The sequence below is a fragment of the Lynx canadensis genome, chromosome D1 (assembly GCF_007474595.2).
Source record: "Lynx canadensis isolate LIC74 chromosome D1, mLynCan4.pri.v2, whole genome shotgun sequence".
Classification (NCBI taxonomy): domain Eukaryota; kingdom Metazoa; phylum Chordata; class Mammalia; order Carnivora; family Felidae; genus Lynx; species Lynx canadensis.
The window spans coordinates 87,411,565-87,430,480 of record NC_044312.2 but is presented as its reverse complement, the minus strand read 5'-3'; the positions used below and the strand labels follow the sequence as shown (position 1 = coordinate 87,430,480).

Sequence of the window (18,916 nt, the reverse complement as noted above, 5' to 3'; positions counted from 1 at the left end):
TTTTCGTTATACACAAAGGAATTTACAATTACCCAAATAAGGCTTTATCAATAGTTACTGTAATACCATAATACAATTGCAACTGTAAAACATTTTAACCTTTTAACAAATCTATAGAAAAACATGTTTTCAAATCATTTATTTATTTTAATGTTTATTCATTTTTGAGAGAGAGCACAAGGAGGGGAGCAGCAGAGAGAGAGGGAGACACAGAATCTGAAGCAGGCTCCAGGCTTTGAGCTGTCAGTGCAGAGGCGGACGTGGGGTTTGAACCCATAAACCATGAGATGACCTGAGCCATAACACTTAATCGACTGAGCCACCCAGGTGCCCCTCATTTATTTAAGTAACCAAGTAAGTTAATTAAGTAAGCTCTAAGCCCAACATGGGGCTCAAACTCACAACTCTGAGAACAAGAGTTACATGTTCTACTGACTGAGCCAGCCAGGCATCCGTTTGCAAATCATTTAGACGAGCTATTTAAGCTTCTGTTTAAGGTCTAGGTAGCAATCAACAGGATAATAGATGAACAAGCTGTTAAAAGTGAGAAAAAACACAGTAATTAACGTGAGCCTCTGAACCAAATACAGATGCCAGTTTCCATGGATACATTTTTCTCTTTCAACTACTGCTAAAGGTATTTGCAGAAAGAGTCTTAACTTCCATTTAATACCTTCTCTATCCCACAGACTGAGTCACTCTTTGGCCATTATAAATTAAACATATCTAAGCCGATTAAAATTTTTATTAATCACCTGTGCTTGGTCAAATAACTTTTGTTTTCTTTAAATAATTGTTTTAAAAAATATAAACCTTCATTTACAAAAGTAAAGCCTTTGGGTTATCACAGCTTGTTTGAAATTTTTAAAAAGGCATTAAGCCAAAAAAAGTCTTAATCCACAATTCAGCAGGTATGTTAACCTCTCAATCCTTCAATTTCTTTAAAGTCTTCTGGCACAGTAACACAGACAGGCTGAATACTCCTAATACACCAGAAAAGCACTACAATTTGCCCTCCATCTCACCTCTTTGATTTCTCCGACAAGTTTGATGGCATGGTCATATGTTGGGGGGTCTTCACTTAGCTGGACACTCAAGCAGTCCCAAAAAGCTTTATGTACAATATCCTTTACTCTCTTCTCCAAGCTGGAAGCAAATGAAAAAAGGAAGAAAAAAAAAATGAAAATATTTTGAGGCTCAAATCACTTTCGAAAGCACAAATTCTATGGGTTTAGGGTGAGAAATTTTAAAAATAATTTAGATGAAGGAAAGATTTCCCAGATATACTTATACCAGTCACATAAGCTATTTTTAGTTTAGTGATTTATTTCAGTAAGTACCTCACTGGACAGAATAACTTTCAACTAATTTCACAGATGACCTTAGACCAATTAATAGCATATAAGGGGTCATATGATAAAAGCATACTGGAAAGTTCAGAGCTGTTTTCTTAATTTTCCCTGTTACCAGAAAGTTTCTTAAGATATTTATGATTAAGTAGTTTAAGATAACAACTCAGCATGTATATAGGCTGAAGGACTTTATTTCTAGAAAATACCCTATTCCTATATGATATATGAGACAATTATTGAATTAGGTACCCAACTAACAACTAACATATAACATCTCATTAAAACCGGTCTCTAAGAGCACCTGGCTGGCTCAGTTGGTAGAGCATGATCTCAGGGTTGGAAGTTCGAGCCCCATGTTGGATATAGAGATTACTTAAAAATAAAATCTTAAAAAAAAAATCTTTATATTGTAAGAGCAAAACAGGTAATTCTTCATTCTTAATGTGAAAAAGTACTCTCTTTGCAGAACATATAAGAAATGCTTGTAAAGTTATATTTAGAAGACTCACGTGGGCAACAGTATAGCTTGGCAACCTAGCAGTCATTCCTCCTCCCTCCTTGGTTAACAGAATCCCAATCTTTATCATGACACTTTTTTAAAAATTAATTAATTTATTTATTTAGAGAGAGAACACGTGTGCACACACACGCATGAGCAGGGGAGGGACAAAGAGAGAGGGAGAGAGAGACAATCCCAAGCGGACTCCCCACTGTCAGTGCAGAGCCCAACACAGGGCTTGATCTCATGACCAACAGATCATGACCTGAGCAAAATCAAGACCAATAGATCATGACCTGAGCCAAAAAATCAAGAGTTGGATGCTCAACCAACTCAGCCACCTAGGTGCCCCATATGATGGCACGTTTACAATTATAATGAGCAATGATTTTTATTATGACAATACATTTTAAAAGACACATTTTACAATCAATAGAGTTTAAGATTTGATAGGATATGTACCAGGTGCTAGGGATATAGAGAATAATGCATAATCCTTTGTCTTTGTAGAGTTTATAATCTGGTGAAGAACACTAGTAAACCAACACTAGGAAACCAACAACTATAGTATGATGTGATAGTTACAAGAAATGAATGAAACAATACAATGAAAACACAAGATAGGACACTAGGCCCTATGCAGTAGGGAGAAGCTAACATGAAAGATTTCCACAGGAGATTTCCTAGACCTTTTATTTAGGAGCAGTAGTCCTGAGATCAACTTTCAAACACTAGTAATTCTGAGTATAGACATTTTATTTTTTTAGCAACTACATACAAAAGGAAAAATACATTTGAATATACTGACATCAAGTGGAGAAGACCTTTGCAGAACTGGGAAATGGCAGAGTTCCACTAAACAAGGTAACTCAGTAACCGCCTTACCTGTCTTCTGGTAATTCAACTGGTTTAATCCGAAAGTCTCCATTTACTACAATTTCATGGGCTAGAGCCATGTTAGCAACTCCTTTCGCTGTATCTAGAAGTTCTTCTACTGTCACAAATCGAGGAGGACTAGCTGTAACAAAACCCAGTGTAAGAGATTCGCTTCTCTAGATTAAAATTTCTATTAAACTAAGGAGAAGGCAGTGGTTCTGGTACCAGCTAATAACTTCAGCTATGCCTCTATTTATGAAAATATTCTGGCAATTTCAAACAACAGAATTTTACCTATTTCATTTTTCTTTTAACCTGGAGTCCCAAAAGCAGAGACCATTTCCAATTCTCAAAATATCTGGACTTTTTACTTAAGACTGGTCAATGGAAATGATTAAATTAAATGGAGAGAAACTTTTAAAGTCACAGACTATCAAATTTCCCAATACGCTGAGGGTTGTTTTCTGATCCTTTTGCTTTCTGTCTACCCTAAATTTTATTTTAAAAAAAATTTCTTTTAATGTTTTTATTTATTTTTGAGACAGAGAGAGGCAGAGCATGAGCAGGGGAGGGGCAGAGAGAGAGGGAGACACAGAATCCGAAGCAGGCTCCAGGCTCTGCGATGTCAGCACAGAGCCCAGCGCGGGGCTCGAACTCACGGACTGTGAGATCATGACCTGAGCCGAAGCCGGACGCTTAACCGACTGAGCCACCCAGGCGCCCCTATCTACTCTAAATTTTAAAAAGGAGACACCAGATTTAGGATTTCCTCATTTGCTCCCATCAGCAGTTTATATTTTGCTCCACCACTAATACTGTGCCAGGAATGAACCTTGTCAAATTAAAATTTCATCAAGTAGTCTAGGGTACCAGTGCTATTCAGAGAATGTTAAAACCACTACCCTGTATAGGATACTAAGAATGTTTTATAACCGTAATTTGAAAAGCACTGACCTGGAAGAGGACTATATTAATTTTCTGTGATGGTGATAAGATCTGGGCTTAAAATGAGATAAATAATTTCCTAGTTTGCACAGGGTTTAACAATTATGAAGATCTTAGGTTAGTAAAAAATTATTTTCCTTCCTCTTTACTTTTTTCTTTTGCTCACAAACAACAACAACAACAACAACAACAAAAGGAAACAAATCTAAGAGCTGGTCATATCCTGTTTGGTAAAAATCTTTATCCAGTCACATAAGGGGAAGTTGGGAACACTCAACAAAAATCCTTCTCTGTATTTCCACAGAATATTAATAAAAATACTAAATAAATAAATAAAATTTGCTCCATGGATACTGGCAAAAAAAAATGAATATATAAAAATCAGAGCCCAGATTGACAACCTCATAATACTGAGAATTTCTATTTCTGCCAAATTAATCTACTGATAAAACGCAATCCCAGTTAAAATCCCAGCAGGTTTTTTGTTGAAAATGCCAAACTGAGGGGCGTCTGGGTAGCTCAGTTGCTTAAGCATCAGACTCTTGGTTTCAGTTCAGGTCATCTCACAGTTCATGAGTTCAAGCCCCACATCGGGCTCTGTGCTAACAGTGTGGAGCCTGCTTGGGATTCTCTCTCTCCTCCTCTCACTGTCTCTCTCAAAATAAAGTAACCTTAATAAAAAAATGCCAAACTGATTCTCAAATTTACATGGAAATGCACAGGACCTAGACAAGTGGAAACTTTTTTGAAAAAAGAATAAAGTTGCAGGACTTAAACTAATTTCGAGACTTAGGATAAAACTGCAACAATTGAGACAGTGTGTTTCTGGCATGAAGACAGATATACAGAGCAAGTGAACAGAGGACCTAGAAATAGACTGATACATACATACATACACACATACGTGTACATGTGGTCAATAAGCAAGAAATGGTGTTGACACAATTAGCTATCTGTATGGAAAAGAATGATCCTCAACCCTTACTGAACAAGATAAGTAAAAAACAAATTCAAAATGGACCACAGACCTAAATACAAGAGCTAAAACTGTAAAACTTCTAGGAGAAAGCACAGGTGAAATCTACCTTGAGTTAGGCAAAATTTCTTAGAGTAAGATACAAAAAACTCAACATAAAAGAGAAAAAAATTGATAAATTGTGCTTTACCAAAATTTAAAACTTTTGTTTTGTGTAAGACTCCTAAAAAGAATATAAAAGGCATGCCAGATAGGAGAAAATATATGCAAAACACAAATCTGATAAAGGACTTGTATCCAGAACATATTAAGAACTCTTATAATAATAGACAACCAGTAAAAAGTAGACAAAAAGTCTGGACATTTCTCTCAAGCAGATAGATACACAACAGGCCAAGAACACATGCTCAACATCATTAGTCATCAGTGAGAGATAACAGAAAATATACATATTGTTCTCTGACCCTGGTTCCTGGCACAAAACTCCTAGAACCCTTATAATTTCCTAAGTGATAAGAACACTAGGTGCATCTCTTGTTTTAATATTTGGCTTTTGACCCCCTCCCTAACACTGGGCTCCTAAAACCTTTCTTAATCCCTAAGCGATAAGCACTAGCAGCATATTTTGTTCTCCTGAGATGACTCTGAGCTCCTGGATGGCTTCTGGATGGGGGTGGGTCACTAGAAAGACCAAGCCATGATTAGAAGGTTGGAATTTTCAGCCCTATCCTCCAGAGAGGATTCCATACTTAGGGCTGAAAATGGAGTTAATAATTGATCATGCCTACATGAGGAAGCCTCCATAAAGTCCCAATAGTAGAAGGTTCAGAGAGCTTCCAGGTTGTCCAACACATCCATACCAGGAGGGTGATGCACCCCAACTCCATAGGGTCAGAAGCTCCTGCACTCAGGACCCTCCCAGACCTCACCCTATATATTTCTTCATCTAGCTGTTCACTTTTATTTATCTTTTAATAAACTGGTATACATAAGTGTTTCCCTGAGTTCTGTGAGCCACTCTAGTAAATTAATAGAATTTATGAAAGGGATGCTAGAATCTCCAATCTATAGCTGGTTGGTCAAAAGCACAGGTAATAACCTAGATTTGTGACTATTGTCCAAAGTGGAGGGATGGGTGTGGGACTAAGCCCTTCACCTGTGAGATCTTATGTTATCTCTGCATAAATAGTGTCAGAATTGAGTTGAATTATAGGAATTCAGGTAGTATCACAGGAAATTACTTGGTGGGGGAAAATCACCCCACACATTTGGTGGCCAGAAGTGATCTACTCTATGTGAATACTAAAGAGACACAGGCACCCGGGAGAAAAACACAGGAGGAAGGACTGGGTTTTGCCCCACACAGGTGGAACGTTGTAGGTTTTTCCTTTTATTTTATAATCAGGGAAATGCAAATTAAAACCACATTGAGGGGCACCTGGGTGGCTCAGTTAAGCGTCTGACAGCTCGGGTCATGATCTCATGGTTCTTGAGTTTGAGCCCTGCGTCAGGCTCTGTGCTGACAGCTCAGAGCCTGGAGCCGGCTTCAGATTCTGTCTCCTTCTCTCTCTGCCCCTTCCCCGGCTCACACTCTGTCTCTCTCAAAAATAAATAAACATTAAAAAAAAAAAATACCCACACTGAGATACCACTACATACATAATAGAATGGCCAAAATTAAAGAGACTGATCATAACCAAGTCTTGACATAGCGGCAGAGCAGTTGGAAGTCTCAAACAGTAGAAATAAAAAATGGTACAGTCACTTTGGAAAACAATCTCTTGGTTTCTTATAGAGTAAAACATACACTTATCACATGACCCAGCGATCCCAGTTGCAACATGCAAAAACACAGATGAATCTTAAAAGCATTATCCCAAGTTAAAGAGTCAGATAAGAGACTATATACAGTATGATTCCATTTATTTGAAATCATAAAAAGGGCAAAATTATAGAGATAGAAAGTAAGTGGCTGCCAAAGGCCAGAAGACAGTGGGAAAGATTCACTGTCAAGGGGCAGGACTGTGGTAGTAGTGACACAACTGTAAATGCATTTGTCAAAACTCAAATTACACGCTTAAAATGGAATTTTATTATATATAAATTCTACCTCAATAAAATTGATTAAAAATTCAAAGGCGGGGGGCACTTGGAGGCTTACTTGGTTGACCATCGGATTCCTGGTTTTGGCTCAGGTCATGATCGCACGGTTTGTGAGTTCAAGCCCCACATTGAGCTCTATGCTGGTGGTGCAGAGCCTTCTTGGCATTCACTCTCTCTCCCTCTCGGCTTTTGCTCTGCTTGTGCCCTCTCTCAAAAAATAAACTTAAAAAAAATTCAGGGGAGCCTGAGTGGCTCAGCCAGTTAAGCTTCGGATTTCAGTTCCACATCAGGCTCTGCACAGACAGCACAGAGCCTGCTTGGGATTCTCTCTCTCTCCCTCTCTACCCCTCCCCTGATCATGTTCTCTATCTCAAAAATAAATAAACATTAAAAAAAATTTAATAGATAAACTAAAAAAAATTCAAAGACATTTAGCAGGAATTTGCTATATATATATATATATATATATATATATATATATACTATTAAATTTATTCAAGCTAATATTTTCTGTTACCATGTATCAGAAAATGGAACTTTCACTGTGATATATCAACATCAAATGTCAGGAATTATTAAACTACATAGAGTTCTTATCCCTTTTAAGATCTTTTTTTTTTAAAGTAATTGCTACACCCAATGTGGGGCTCAAACTCACAACCTTGAAATCATGAGTAATGCACTCCACCAACTGAGCAAGCCAGGCATGCCAAGTTCTTATCTCTTAAAAAGAGATTCAGGGGCACCTGGGTGGCTCAGTCATTTGGGTGTCCGACTTCGGCTCAGGTCATGATCTCGAGGTCTGTGAGTTCGAGCCCCACGTCAGGCTCTGTGCTGACAGCTCAGAGCCTGCAGCCTGTTTCAGATTCTGTGTCTCCCTCTCTCTCTGACCTTCCCCCGTTCATGCTTTGTCTCTGTCTCAAAAATGAATAAACATTAAAAAAAAATTAAAAAAAAAAAAAGATTCAGAAGGACCACCTGGGTAGCTCAGTCGGTTGAGCGTCCAACTTCAGCTCAGGTCATGATTTCACAGTTCATAAGTTGAAGCCCTGTATCAGGCTCACTGCTGTCAGCCCAGAGACCCCTTTGGATCCTCTGTCCCCCTCTCCCTGCCCCTCCCCCTCTAGGGATCTCTCTCTTTCTCTCAAAAATAAATAAACATTAAAAAAAAAAAAAAAGCTCCATCATCAGGGCTTCCAAGTTTGGTTTTGACCCTGGTTTTTGCAAAAATCTTCAAATGTCTAATCATCTAAAATTTATGAAAATAATAGAAACACGCCAAGTTTTCACAATTAATTTACCATTTTTCAACAATTTAGGGAATTTGGGTAATGATAAATACACAGTGTTTTTATGCTACCTAGTCATGAAACACAAGGGACAGAGGAAGGAAGAATTTCAGCTCCCTCCAGACTCTTGAATGTGACCTTGAACAAGTCATTTTAAATCTTCCACAGCCATTATTTCCTAATATGCAAAAAGAAGACAGTAAAACCAAAGGAATGTCCCATAGAAGATGAGACTCTTCCAAATTATACACAAGTGTGTTCTCATGATTTGGGGCACACTTGGGATAAAACAGCTTGTACCAAGTGCTAAGAACATGAGACACCAGGAAGAAGAAAATTTACAGAGCTGTCCAAGTTAGAGACTACTTAATCAAACTTATTAAAGAAGGATACCTGATCAAAAAAGCTAAAAGCTACAATTCTAAGATAGGATCAGGATAGGTTACAGGTCTACATACACAGAAACTGGTCACTGCATACTAATTACAGGGTTGTGGGTGGGATTTTTTGTTTTGTTTTCAGAATTCTCAAATTTACCAATTTCATGAGAACACAAATATACAATTTAGTGGACAACATGGTTTCATTTCAACTTGTGAAGAGAACCTGTGAAGAGTTGTAATAAGAGCCATAAAAAATGGTAAGGTCACATGTATTTTACCCTGGAATTTATTTTACTATGCAATATAAAGCTAAAGCTGCTGCTGATTCCCTTATAGCATTTGTGCACTGATACCCTGTTAAAGAAACTGAAAACCAAACCAAGTAAACATGCCCTTTGGGAAGCTGGTGAATAGATTTAAAATAAAATGAAAACCTAATTCAGAATGTTCCTACTCTCTACCTTTCCTTACTGAGTTGTTCTGTAATCTGAGAAGTCCATACACTCTAAAGATACACTTCTAGTCAGACAAGTGGTTGGACATTTATGGATGGCAGATGGCAAATATCACCCAAAACTACTATAGAGGGAGCATAGTGAAGCAAGGGTAAAGTTTATCCACAGAACTTACTGTGCTGTAGAAATTGCTTGTTATTTTGTCTTCTTCACTACACTGCAAGCTCCATGAGGTAAGAGACCTTGCAGGCCTGACTCACTGCTGTATCCCTGATACATAATATTCATTCAATAGAAAAAAATACTGTTTTTGAGAGAAAGAGAGAGAGCGCAAGTGGAGGAAGGGCAGAGGGGCAGGCAGAGAGAGAGAATCTTAAGCAGGCTCCATGCCCAGCACTGCCCAGCAAGGAGCCTGATGCGGGGCTCAATCTCACCACCCTGGGATCATTACCTGAGCTGAAATCAAGAGCCGAGTGAGCCATTCGGGCGCCCCGCATTCAATAAATACTGACTCACTGACTAAACACAGAGACACTATAACTCAAAGTCTAGTCATGAGCTTTAAAAATATAGGAACTTAGGGGCACCTGGGTGGCTCAGTCGGTTAAACGTACGACATCGGCTCAGGTCATGATCTCACGACTCGTGAGTTCGAGCCCTGTGTAAAGCTCTGTACTAACAGCTCAGAGCCAGGAGCCTGCTTCGGATTCTCTGTGTGTCTCTCTCTCTCTCTCTGCCCTTCCCCTGCTCCCACTATCTATCTATCTCTCTCTCTCTCTCTCACAAATAAACATTTTAAAAAAATGTAATAACTTACGGGCAGCTGGCTGGCTCGGGGTTGCGAGATCAAGCCCCATACTGAGTGTGGAGAGTACCTAAATAAATAGGCTTAAAAAAAATTAAGAACTTGTGCCATCCATTTATCTAAGGATGACTGGGATATACTAATTAAACTCACAAAGACCTGATTTAATAAACCAAAATGCTAAATGGCAAATATTAACTGGGATAACAATGTGAAGTTTTTCATCTGAATACAGCATCTTCTACTGGTCAAAAGGTGATTAAACACCAGAACAGAACAGGCTTTGTGAGCAGAGTATATGGAAGTAGAGAATCTCAGGGGAGACATTAATTTGCAGCTGACTGATCTTTACTTTTAGAGATGTAAACATCTCTATGTTTACAGAACAGATTATCTTTTAGAATCAAAGCACCACCTCGGACTAGTGCCAGCCAATTCCTACAAGGAAGCCACTCGTCCTTTTTCAATATTCTGTATCACTTACTGAAGGTTCTGCACCCAAATCCCAATGTGTACAGGGGCGGGGTGAGGTGCTTTCCCCCAACACTACCAAACAGTTGTCAGAAACCAGCTGGGTGTCCTACAATTCAATTGAGTTTTGACACTATCTACCTGGAGATACTGTGAGACCCCACAGGTTAAGGGTTCAGTTCTACAAAACTGCCCTAGTTGCAAGTCCAGGCGGTCATGGGTGCTATAGACCAGAGGTTCTGATGACTCCCTCCTTGGGTTTGATTTGCTAGAGTGGCTCCCAGAACTCAGAGAAACATTCTACTTACCAGGTTTACTGGTTTAGTATAAAAAGATATTAACTCAGAAGCAGCCAGATGAAGAGATGCATAAGGGCAAAGTATGGGGAAAGGGTGCAGGGCTTCCCTGCCCTGAGGGTGCGCACCACTCTCCCAGCACCACCCACTGTGTATTCACCAACCTGGAAGCTCTCCAAACACAGTCCTTTTGGGTTTTTATGGAGGCTTCATTATATAGGCATGATTGATTAAATCACTGGCCAGGGGCAATTGATTCGACCTCCAACCCCTCCTCTCCCCATGCTGAAGGCTGGGGGATGGGACTAAAAGTTCCAACCCTCTAATCACAGGGCTGGGTCCCCTGGCAACCAGCCCCCATCATTAGGTTACCTAGGTGCTTTCCAAAAGTCGCCTCATTAACATAACAAAAGACACGCTTATAGCTCTTAGGAAATTCCAAAGGCGCTCTTTGCCAGAAACTGGACAAAGACCAAATATATTTCTTATTATTAATCACAATATCATAGTTACCAATAGCAATTCTACCCTTAAAATATTACTCTATTATAACTTGCAAGACTAAAGGTTGTCTCTTTGCTATTTACATTTTAATTTGTAGAATTCCAGAAGGGATTTTAGAGTTACTAGAAACTCAGTAGCTACTCATTTACACAGTTTGGAAAAAAAAGTCTGCAGAGATGATTTCATACTTTATAAATTCTTATTTATGCTGTATATGTACAGTGATGCTTCTTGATGTGGCCCCCAGGCTGTGGGGCCTGAGCTTTACCACAGCCCTGTGCCTACCTATTATTATAAGGAGAAAGAGCAAGGAAGCCAGAGGAATATTTTACGGCACTGATTTTATATTCTGTTTTGGTATGGACTTCTATGAGAATTTAATTAAATCTTCCATAACCTTCTTCCTAGAAAAATGCATATGCATACAAATATTGATAAACTTTTTTGGCTGTTCCTGGATCCCCTAACACTTAATCATGGGTCCCAGCGTAAGGACTCTTGCCTTAAGGACATACCTACATACAGTCAAAGATAATGAATGTAGTCTAGTGTTGACTTGATATTAATTTGGAGTCATGCCATTAGACTGACAGGATGCCAAAGGCAAAGCCATCAATTAAAGAATGACTAAAGATCTAAACCAAAGGTCCTCCTTTATCAGGAACTGTAGTGATAAAACCATCATGTTGGCCATCTGCATCTATATTACAGCAATCAGTCCTGGTATCTTTAAATGCAACAGATGACATGTAGTATTAACAATATTTATTGAACATTTATTAGATGCCAAGCATTGTTCTAAGTGCTTTACATGAATTCATTTAATCTTTACAACCATCTAAGAGATGAGTGTATTTTCCTCATTTTAAAAATGAGAAAACAGGGGAGGCTGACTGGCTCAGTCAGTAGAGCATGTGACTCTTGATCTCAGAGTTGCGAGTTCAAGCCCCACATCGGGCCTGGAGCCTACTTAAAAAAAAATAATAAGCAATAAACAAACAAACAAACAAACAGAGATGCCTGGCTGGCTCAGTCAGTACAGCATACAACTCTTGATCTCGGAGTTGTAAGTTTGAGTCCCACATCGGGTATAGAGGTTACTTAAAGATAAAATCTTAAAAACAAATAACTAAAAAGTAAAAAAATAAAAAAATAAGTAAAAATGGGAAAACAGAAGCTTTCTTTTTTTTTAACGTTTATTTATTTTTGAGACAGAGAGAGACAGAGCATGAACGGGGGAGGGTCAGAGACAGAGAGGGAGACACAGAATCTGAAACAGGCTCCAGGCTCTGAGCTGTCAGCACAGAGCCTGACGCGGGGCTTGAACTCACAAACTACGAGATCATGACCTGAGCTGAAGTCGGATGCTTAACCGACTGAGCCACCCAGGCGCCCCGAGAAGCTTTCTAAGTATACATATTGGAGACCAAGAGGACCAAAGGTCGTATTTGCTTTTAGTGAGGTCTTTGTATACTTTGTGTGCTGGGATGAACCTAGCAGTATATCCATCAAAATCTATGTGATACTAAGCCACAATAAAATGGGGCCTACTAATGTTTGCTATAAGAATACTATGTTAAGGGGCACCCAGCTGGCTCAGTCAGCAGAGCATGTAATTCTTGTTCTCCGAGTCGGAGTTCAAGCCCCACGTTAAGTAATTAAGCGTACTTAATTTAAAAAAATAATAAAAGTGAAAAGAATATTATGGGGACTAATAAATTACCTGAGAAGGGCTTTGAACATTTTAAAAGAAACACACCTCAAACCCAAAAAATGTTCATACTTCTTTCAAATATGCAGAACTACCCATCATCTACACTTTAAAAAGATAACATCAGCACTGACATTCTTAGACTATGACACTCCCTCTTAAAACTTTCATTTTTTGGACCCACTTCAAAAAGCTTAAGTATTCTTAATAAAAGACAGGAGTTGGGGCAACTGCTGGGAATACTTGTGGAAATTGCCACCCTTTCATCAGTGAGGCCCGCTCCCAGTCAGGGATCTGAAATGACTTCACCATACATTCCGCAAACTGAATCCCCTCAACCTCGTGGGAACTAAGCCCCCAGGCAGTGAAGTTAGGGTGTGGTGACCTCACTCACATTCAAAACCTTTTTTAGCCTGCATGAGCACAGTCCTGGCTGGAACCTGCCTGAGACTTTTCAAATGCTTTTTTAATTAAAGCTACAATTTGCACTCCACCCTCCTAGTTCTCAAAGCAATTCAGAGAAAGTGGAAGGTCACTGACACTAGAGGAAGACAGAAATATTCTGGACATTATTCTAAAACTTTAATTTCTCAAGCAACTGAAAACCCACAAGTGACTAGGCTGCCAGTTGAGAAACTTGCTATTCTTAAATGCTGGTTATTGGCAATGTTCTCATATGATAAGAACCCAGCTCAGGGTCACAAGTATAAGGAAGCCTAACCAAAATATCACCTGAAAAACAATGATAATATTCCTTCTAACCAAAGTTAAATTTGCTTACGGTGAGGTCTTTGCATTCTTTGGGTGCTGGGAGAGCCCGACTTTATATTTTTCTGTAAAGCTTCATCAGAACCTTCCACAGCATCTTCAAGGCCTTGTTCAGAATCACTTGATTTTGACTCTCCTGCTTCATTTATATTGGGCTTGTCAGGGTTTTCAGACATTCTCAATTAAGTTTATTCACTTTCCTAGGAAAGAAAAAAAAAAAGTGAACCAAAATGTTCTAGCTCTGTTACTAACTGGCAGTTGACTCTGGGCAAATCATTTATTCTCTTTGGGTTTCCATTTCTCATGTGTAATAATGAGTGGGCTTGCAAAGATCTTATCCAGCTATCATATTCTACCTCAATGATTAAACAGATACCTGTAAAATGACACTTACAATTTATCAAATTCATGGACCTGTACCTCAGATAGAGTGACAGGTTTGAGTATTTTTGTCCCACTCCTAAGTCAAAACCAGGATCTTACACTGTTGGAAGATAACACTATAAACTGCCTGCTTCTATTTTGATCAAAGAGTGATTCAATTCTTCAATTCTTTCCTTTCTTTCCTGAGAGCGGAGAGGAAAAGCCTTTGGAAATCATGCTTTTAACTTGGGCTTCCAGTTGAATACACTGGACCATGGAGCTGGTTCTCTGATCCTGTTATGTGGATAAGATACTGGGGGCTGACACATAGAAGGTAGAAGCATATGAAGCATTTAGGAATAATGTATGGGGCCAATATTTTTATTAACTTGTCAGCCGGCAGGAAAAGATGGTAAGTAGGAAGTTGCAAACAACCACGATGTATGGGGTTGGGTGGGGTTTTAATTTTTTTAGTTGCTGGTTAGAACAGGAATAATACTTAACGTGTTGGTTTGGGCCAGTTAAAAAACGCCTGGAATACTAGCCTCTTTTTGCCATACAAGTTTTTGTCAAGTTCTTTTCTCCCCGAGTTTTTTTTCCTAGAGTTTTCTCTTCCTAAGGTGTTCCTAATTAAGGGAGAAGACAGACACAATGTTTCTGCATTCACAAGAATACTGCAAATAATTAGCATTTGTATCATCAACACTTGGAGATCACAAAACATTTTCATAAACGCTAATTAGACTTTATTATACACCTGGAGGGTAATCCAGGGATCAGAAGAAATGTTGGCAGCTTCGAAAAGGTCTGGCAGACTCTCTTTTGCCCATTAGACAGAGAAGAATCATTTGATATAATTATCTAAAATTTCAGATCCCTCCATTAAATAGAATGAAGTTACTGGAATTGACATTTCCAGGCCTGTATTATTTTTTTAGGCCTGTATTATTAATATGAAGGTTTCTTTAATACAGTTCCCTCTTACCTTCCAACATCCCACTCCAGACACCCATCTCCTCTGTCCTAAATCCTATCAGGCTCTGGAAATGCTCCAAGATCCAAAAGACAACATTGCCAGCATATTCTCTGAGAAAGGACAAACAAATACACTTCTAATTTTATCCTCTTCACATGCTGAGAATGAGCTCAGAAAGGATGAAGTAACTCATTCTGCATGGTGAGGAGGAAGGCACGCTTTCTGGGTCTCTAATACTCAGCTCAGTAAACTAACCCCATCCTTTTAAGATTCTGCTCAAGTCCTACTCCTCTTAGGACACTTCCCCACAGTGTTTGCACCTTTCTCTGAACTCTTGTAGGGCTAGTTGCTGCGTGTCTAGCATGCACCATAGCCTTAGATCCAATTCAAAATATACTTATTTAAATAGGTCTGGAGGGGGAGACATGCTTACAAGGAAATAGAGCGAAACTGAAGCCTTGATGGCATTATGAAACCACTACGGGAACATAGTAGAGGGAGAAACTAATTCTGCCTGTAAGGAGTTGGGATAACCTTCCCGGTAAAAGTGACATTTGAGCTGTTTTTTTTTGGAAAGAGCAGGATTCCGTCCAATTAAAATATGTCCGGAGTGGGAGAGAAAAGGTGAAAAGGGAGGCATTTCACTCAAAGGGCACACGTGAAGGCACACGAAAATAAACAGAAGAACAAGTGGCAGGTGATGAAGAGGGAAAGATGAGTTGGGGCAAGATTGGAAAATTGCTAGTTTTATTAAAAAAAAACAACAACAACAAAACTCTTCACCTAGATTTTTAACTTCTTAATGCCCAAGACCAACCATATTTCCCACATATGCTCCATCCGTATATCTTCCAAACAGATACCCAGTAAGTGTTTGTTGACAGCTGTGTCATCTCTGTGATGTCAGCGTTTGTGGGAAGGATGGGCGTTGGCCTCAGACATACCTGGGTTCCAATTCTGGCTCTTTACTAACTGTGAAACTTCAGTTTCCTCATCTGTAAAACGCAGCTACCCAATTCTTCGATTTGGGGGAAGATCAGACGACAGAACGTGCATAACAGCAGCTGGCACACTACAAGCTTTCCACAAATGGAAGCTATATTTATAGGGCTACAGGATGCAGCAAGGAACCATTTATTGCTTACAGCGTGCTCATTCATTCAACAATCACTAACTCCTGCTCCGCCTCAGGAGGGAACCGAGGGTAGGAGGATTCTCGCACTTGCCCTAGAGACCTTCTATCCGAGCTACATGCCGGGCCCCAGCTGCCACAAGAGACTCCCCACCAGAAAGGGTCTTTCAGCAAAGTAAAGGGGGTCTGTCCACCGATGCCGGGAACCGCTTCCTCTGGCACCCAGTGTCACTCACTCTCAGCGTCCAGATTCCGTTGTAAACAACTGTTCAGGCCGGCGAGGGAGTGGCGGGCCAGCAGCAAGCGATGGAAGCGGGGTGAGCTTTGAGCACGGCCTCGAGGGGTGGGACAAAGGCCGTCCTACGCCGCAACACGCCGCCGTCCCTGCCACTCCGTCGCCTCCACCCGACAGCACCGGGACCCGACCTCCCCGGAGGAGGCGAAGAAATGCCTGTGGTTTCCACCTCACGCCTCCCGTGCGGGCCCCGCAGGGCTGCCAGCCTCCGCGCCCGCTTCCCTCACCTGCCGCGGAGTCGGCGTGCTCCCTCCTGCCGCTCCGGCCGGGAATGAGACGGGAGGAGGCGCGGAGCGATGAGCGGCGAGCACGGGACGCTTCAGCCTCTGTCCTTCCGAGGCCGCATCCCTCGCCGCGCTGAGGGCCGTCCTCCCTACCCGACTCCGGTGGGTAGCGGCCAAAGCGGCCGTTCCTCAAGCGTCGGGAAGGGGGAGGCAGCCTTTTAGCCGGGAGGCGCCCGCCCCACGCAGGGCGGCGCCATGTTTCTGTACGGAAAGGCGGGAGGCGCGGCCCTGTCCGGACCCAGGATGCTTAGTGAGAGGTGGTTCAGTCTAGGAGGCGCCCTGTTTCCGTATGTAGATGCTAGAGGTGGGCTCCGGGTCTGCGGAGGGGGCACAGTGGGCGGTGGCTCAGGACCTGGAGGTGCCCGCCCCACGCAGGGCGGCGCCATGTTTCCGTACAGAACGGCGGTCGCCTTCTGAGAAAGTGTAAGGCGGGAGAGGAACGCGTGGTAGAGCTGGCACGGAGTTTGTCAAGTGAAAGAAAGCGATAGGCCGCTCATTCACAACCTCATTCAAAGCCTTCCCTGCCCGGGTTTTCAAATTTAAACATTACCATCATGTCTTCTAGGTGCACATAATTTATCATCCCCCTCTAATTTGGGCTGTTAAGAAACAAACAAACAAAAAAAGTCACGCCCACCACCTAGGTAGCCAAGCCTCACTTTAATGGCACAGACTCATTTTGGTTTTGAGGTCATCTCTTTTATCCAAGCGGATGCCACACTTGTCCATAGGAAAAGCGAGACTTCAGTTCTGAAAAGACGCCAGGCAGAGGGCAGTTTCCATGAGGGTTCCACTTGGTGTAGGTACAGAAACAGTAAGCACTTTGGGCGTTTTATGAACTGTGTTTTAGAAGGGAAAAAATATCATGCTTGAATGGATAAAGGAAATGTGGTATATATTATACAATGGAATACTACTTGGCAATGATAAAAGAATGAAATCTTACCATTTGCAACAATGTGGATGGAACTGGAGGGTATTCTACTGAGTGAAGTCAGAGAAAGACAATTATCACGTTTTCACTCAAATGTGTAACTTGAGAAACTTAACAGAAGACCATAGGGGAAGGGAAGGAAAAATAAGTTACAGAGAGGGAGGCAAACCATAAGAGACTCTTAACTACAGAGAAAACTGAGGGTTGATGGGGGGGGGGGTGGGGAAGGTTGATGGGTGCTGGACATTGAAGGCACTTTTTGGGATGAGAGCTGGGTGTTGTATGTAAGTGATGAATCACAGAAATCTATCTACTCCTGAATTCAAGACTATAATGTATGTGAGCCAACTTGACAATAAATTTTTCAAAAAAAAATTCATGCTAAAACAAGCTTGTTTTAGAGCTTCATCTCCCTCCATCACAGGTAGCAGGGACCATGCTTATCTTGGTGCTGGACTAGTGGCTGCTCCAAGAAAACCATGCTTTTCTCACCTTGTAGCAAACTATGTGAATAGAAATAGTTTTGGGGCCAGGGTCGTTGGGTGGCTCAGTTGGTTAAGCATCCGACTCTTTTGTGTGTGTGTGTGTTTTTATTTATTTTTGAGACAGGGGCGCCTGGGTGGCGCAGTCGGTTAAGCGTCCGACTTCAGCCAGGTCACGATCTCGCGGTCCGTGAGTTCGAGCCCCGCCTCGGGCTCTGGGCTGATGGCTCAGAGCCTGGAGCCTGTTTCCGATTCTGTGTCTCCCTCTCTCTCTGCCCCTCCCCTGTTCATGCTCTGTCTCTCTCTGTCCCAAAAATAAATAAACGTTGAAAAAAAAAAATTTTATTTTTGAGACAGAAAGAGACAGAGCATGAGCAGGGGAGGGGCAGAGAGAGAGGGAGGCACAGAATCCGAAGCAGGCTCCAGGCTCTGAGCTGTCAGCACAGAGCCCAACGTGGGGCTTGGCAAGCTCATGGGCTGTGAGATCATGACCTGAGCTGAAGTCGGACGCTTAACCGACTGAGCTACCCAGGTGCCCCAAGCATCCGACTCTTGATTCAGCTCAGGTCATGATCTCATGGTTGGTGAGTTCAAGCCCAGCATGAGGCTCTGTGCCATCAGCTTAGGATTGATTCTCTCTCCTTCTCTCTCTGCCCCTCCCCCGCTTGCTCTCGTGTGCACTCTCAAAAAATAATAAATTAGTTCATTAAAAAATAGTTTTGGGGCCTAGTCTTAAAAAATAAAAGCTATGTGATTAATTGTTCATTTGTAAAAATGCTTTAAGACTGAGCATAAGTCATGTATGTCCTAAACCAAATGAAGGTAATAATTAAGTCTCCTACCTGTAACCCATAAAACTCATTAAATTTAAATAACTAGAACAAAGTAAGATGAAGTGAAGTTAGTGCTGTCAAACAATATTTCTAAATAGATCACACCCGGGCAATTATTCCTAAAGTGTTGAAGGCTGAGTGCAATACAACACCCTCAGACCATTCACAAACTAGCACGTTGGGT

At 41.1% G+C, this 18,916-nt stretch overlaps 1 protein-coding gene across 3 annotated transcripts in view; it reads right to left on the bottom strand.

Moving 5' to 3' along the window:
• TCP11L1 (t-complex 11 like 1) overlaps window positions 1–16,835 on the bottom strand; it is a 34,938-nt gene extending 18,103 nt beyond the window's left edge. Inside the window, exons 1-4 of one of the 3 annotated variants that reach the window (XM_030332011.1) lie at window positions 16,427–16,835; window positions 13,447–13,633; window positions 2,737–2,869; window positions 1,026–1,146 (exon numbers count right to left, since the gene is read on the bottom strand). In XM_030332011.1, coding sequence (XP_030187871.1) covers window positions 1,026–1,146; window positions 2,737–2,869; window positions 13,447–13,609 — 417 coding nt within the window. In that variant the 5' untranslated portion in view covers window positions 13,610–13,633; window positions 16,427–16,835. Of the gene's footprint in view, window positions 1–1,025; window positions 1,147–2,736; window positions 2,870–13,446; window positions 13,634–15,716; window positions 15,842–16,140; window positions 16,358–16,426 lie in introns of those variants that run through there. The other 2 variants (XM_030332012.1, XM_030332013.2) reach the window with 2 other exon arrangements.
• Between the last annotated feature and the right edge of the window lie 2,081 nt (window positions 16,836–18,916).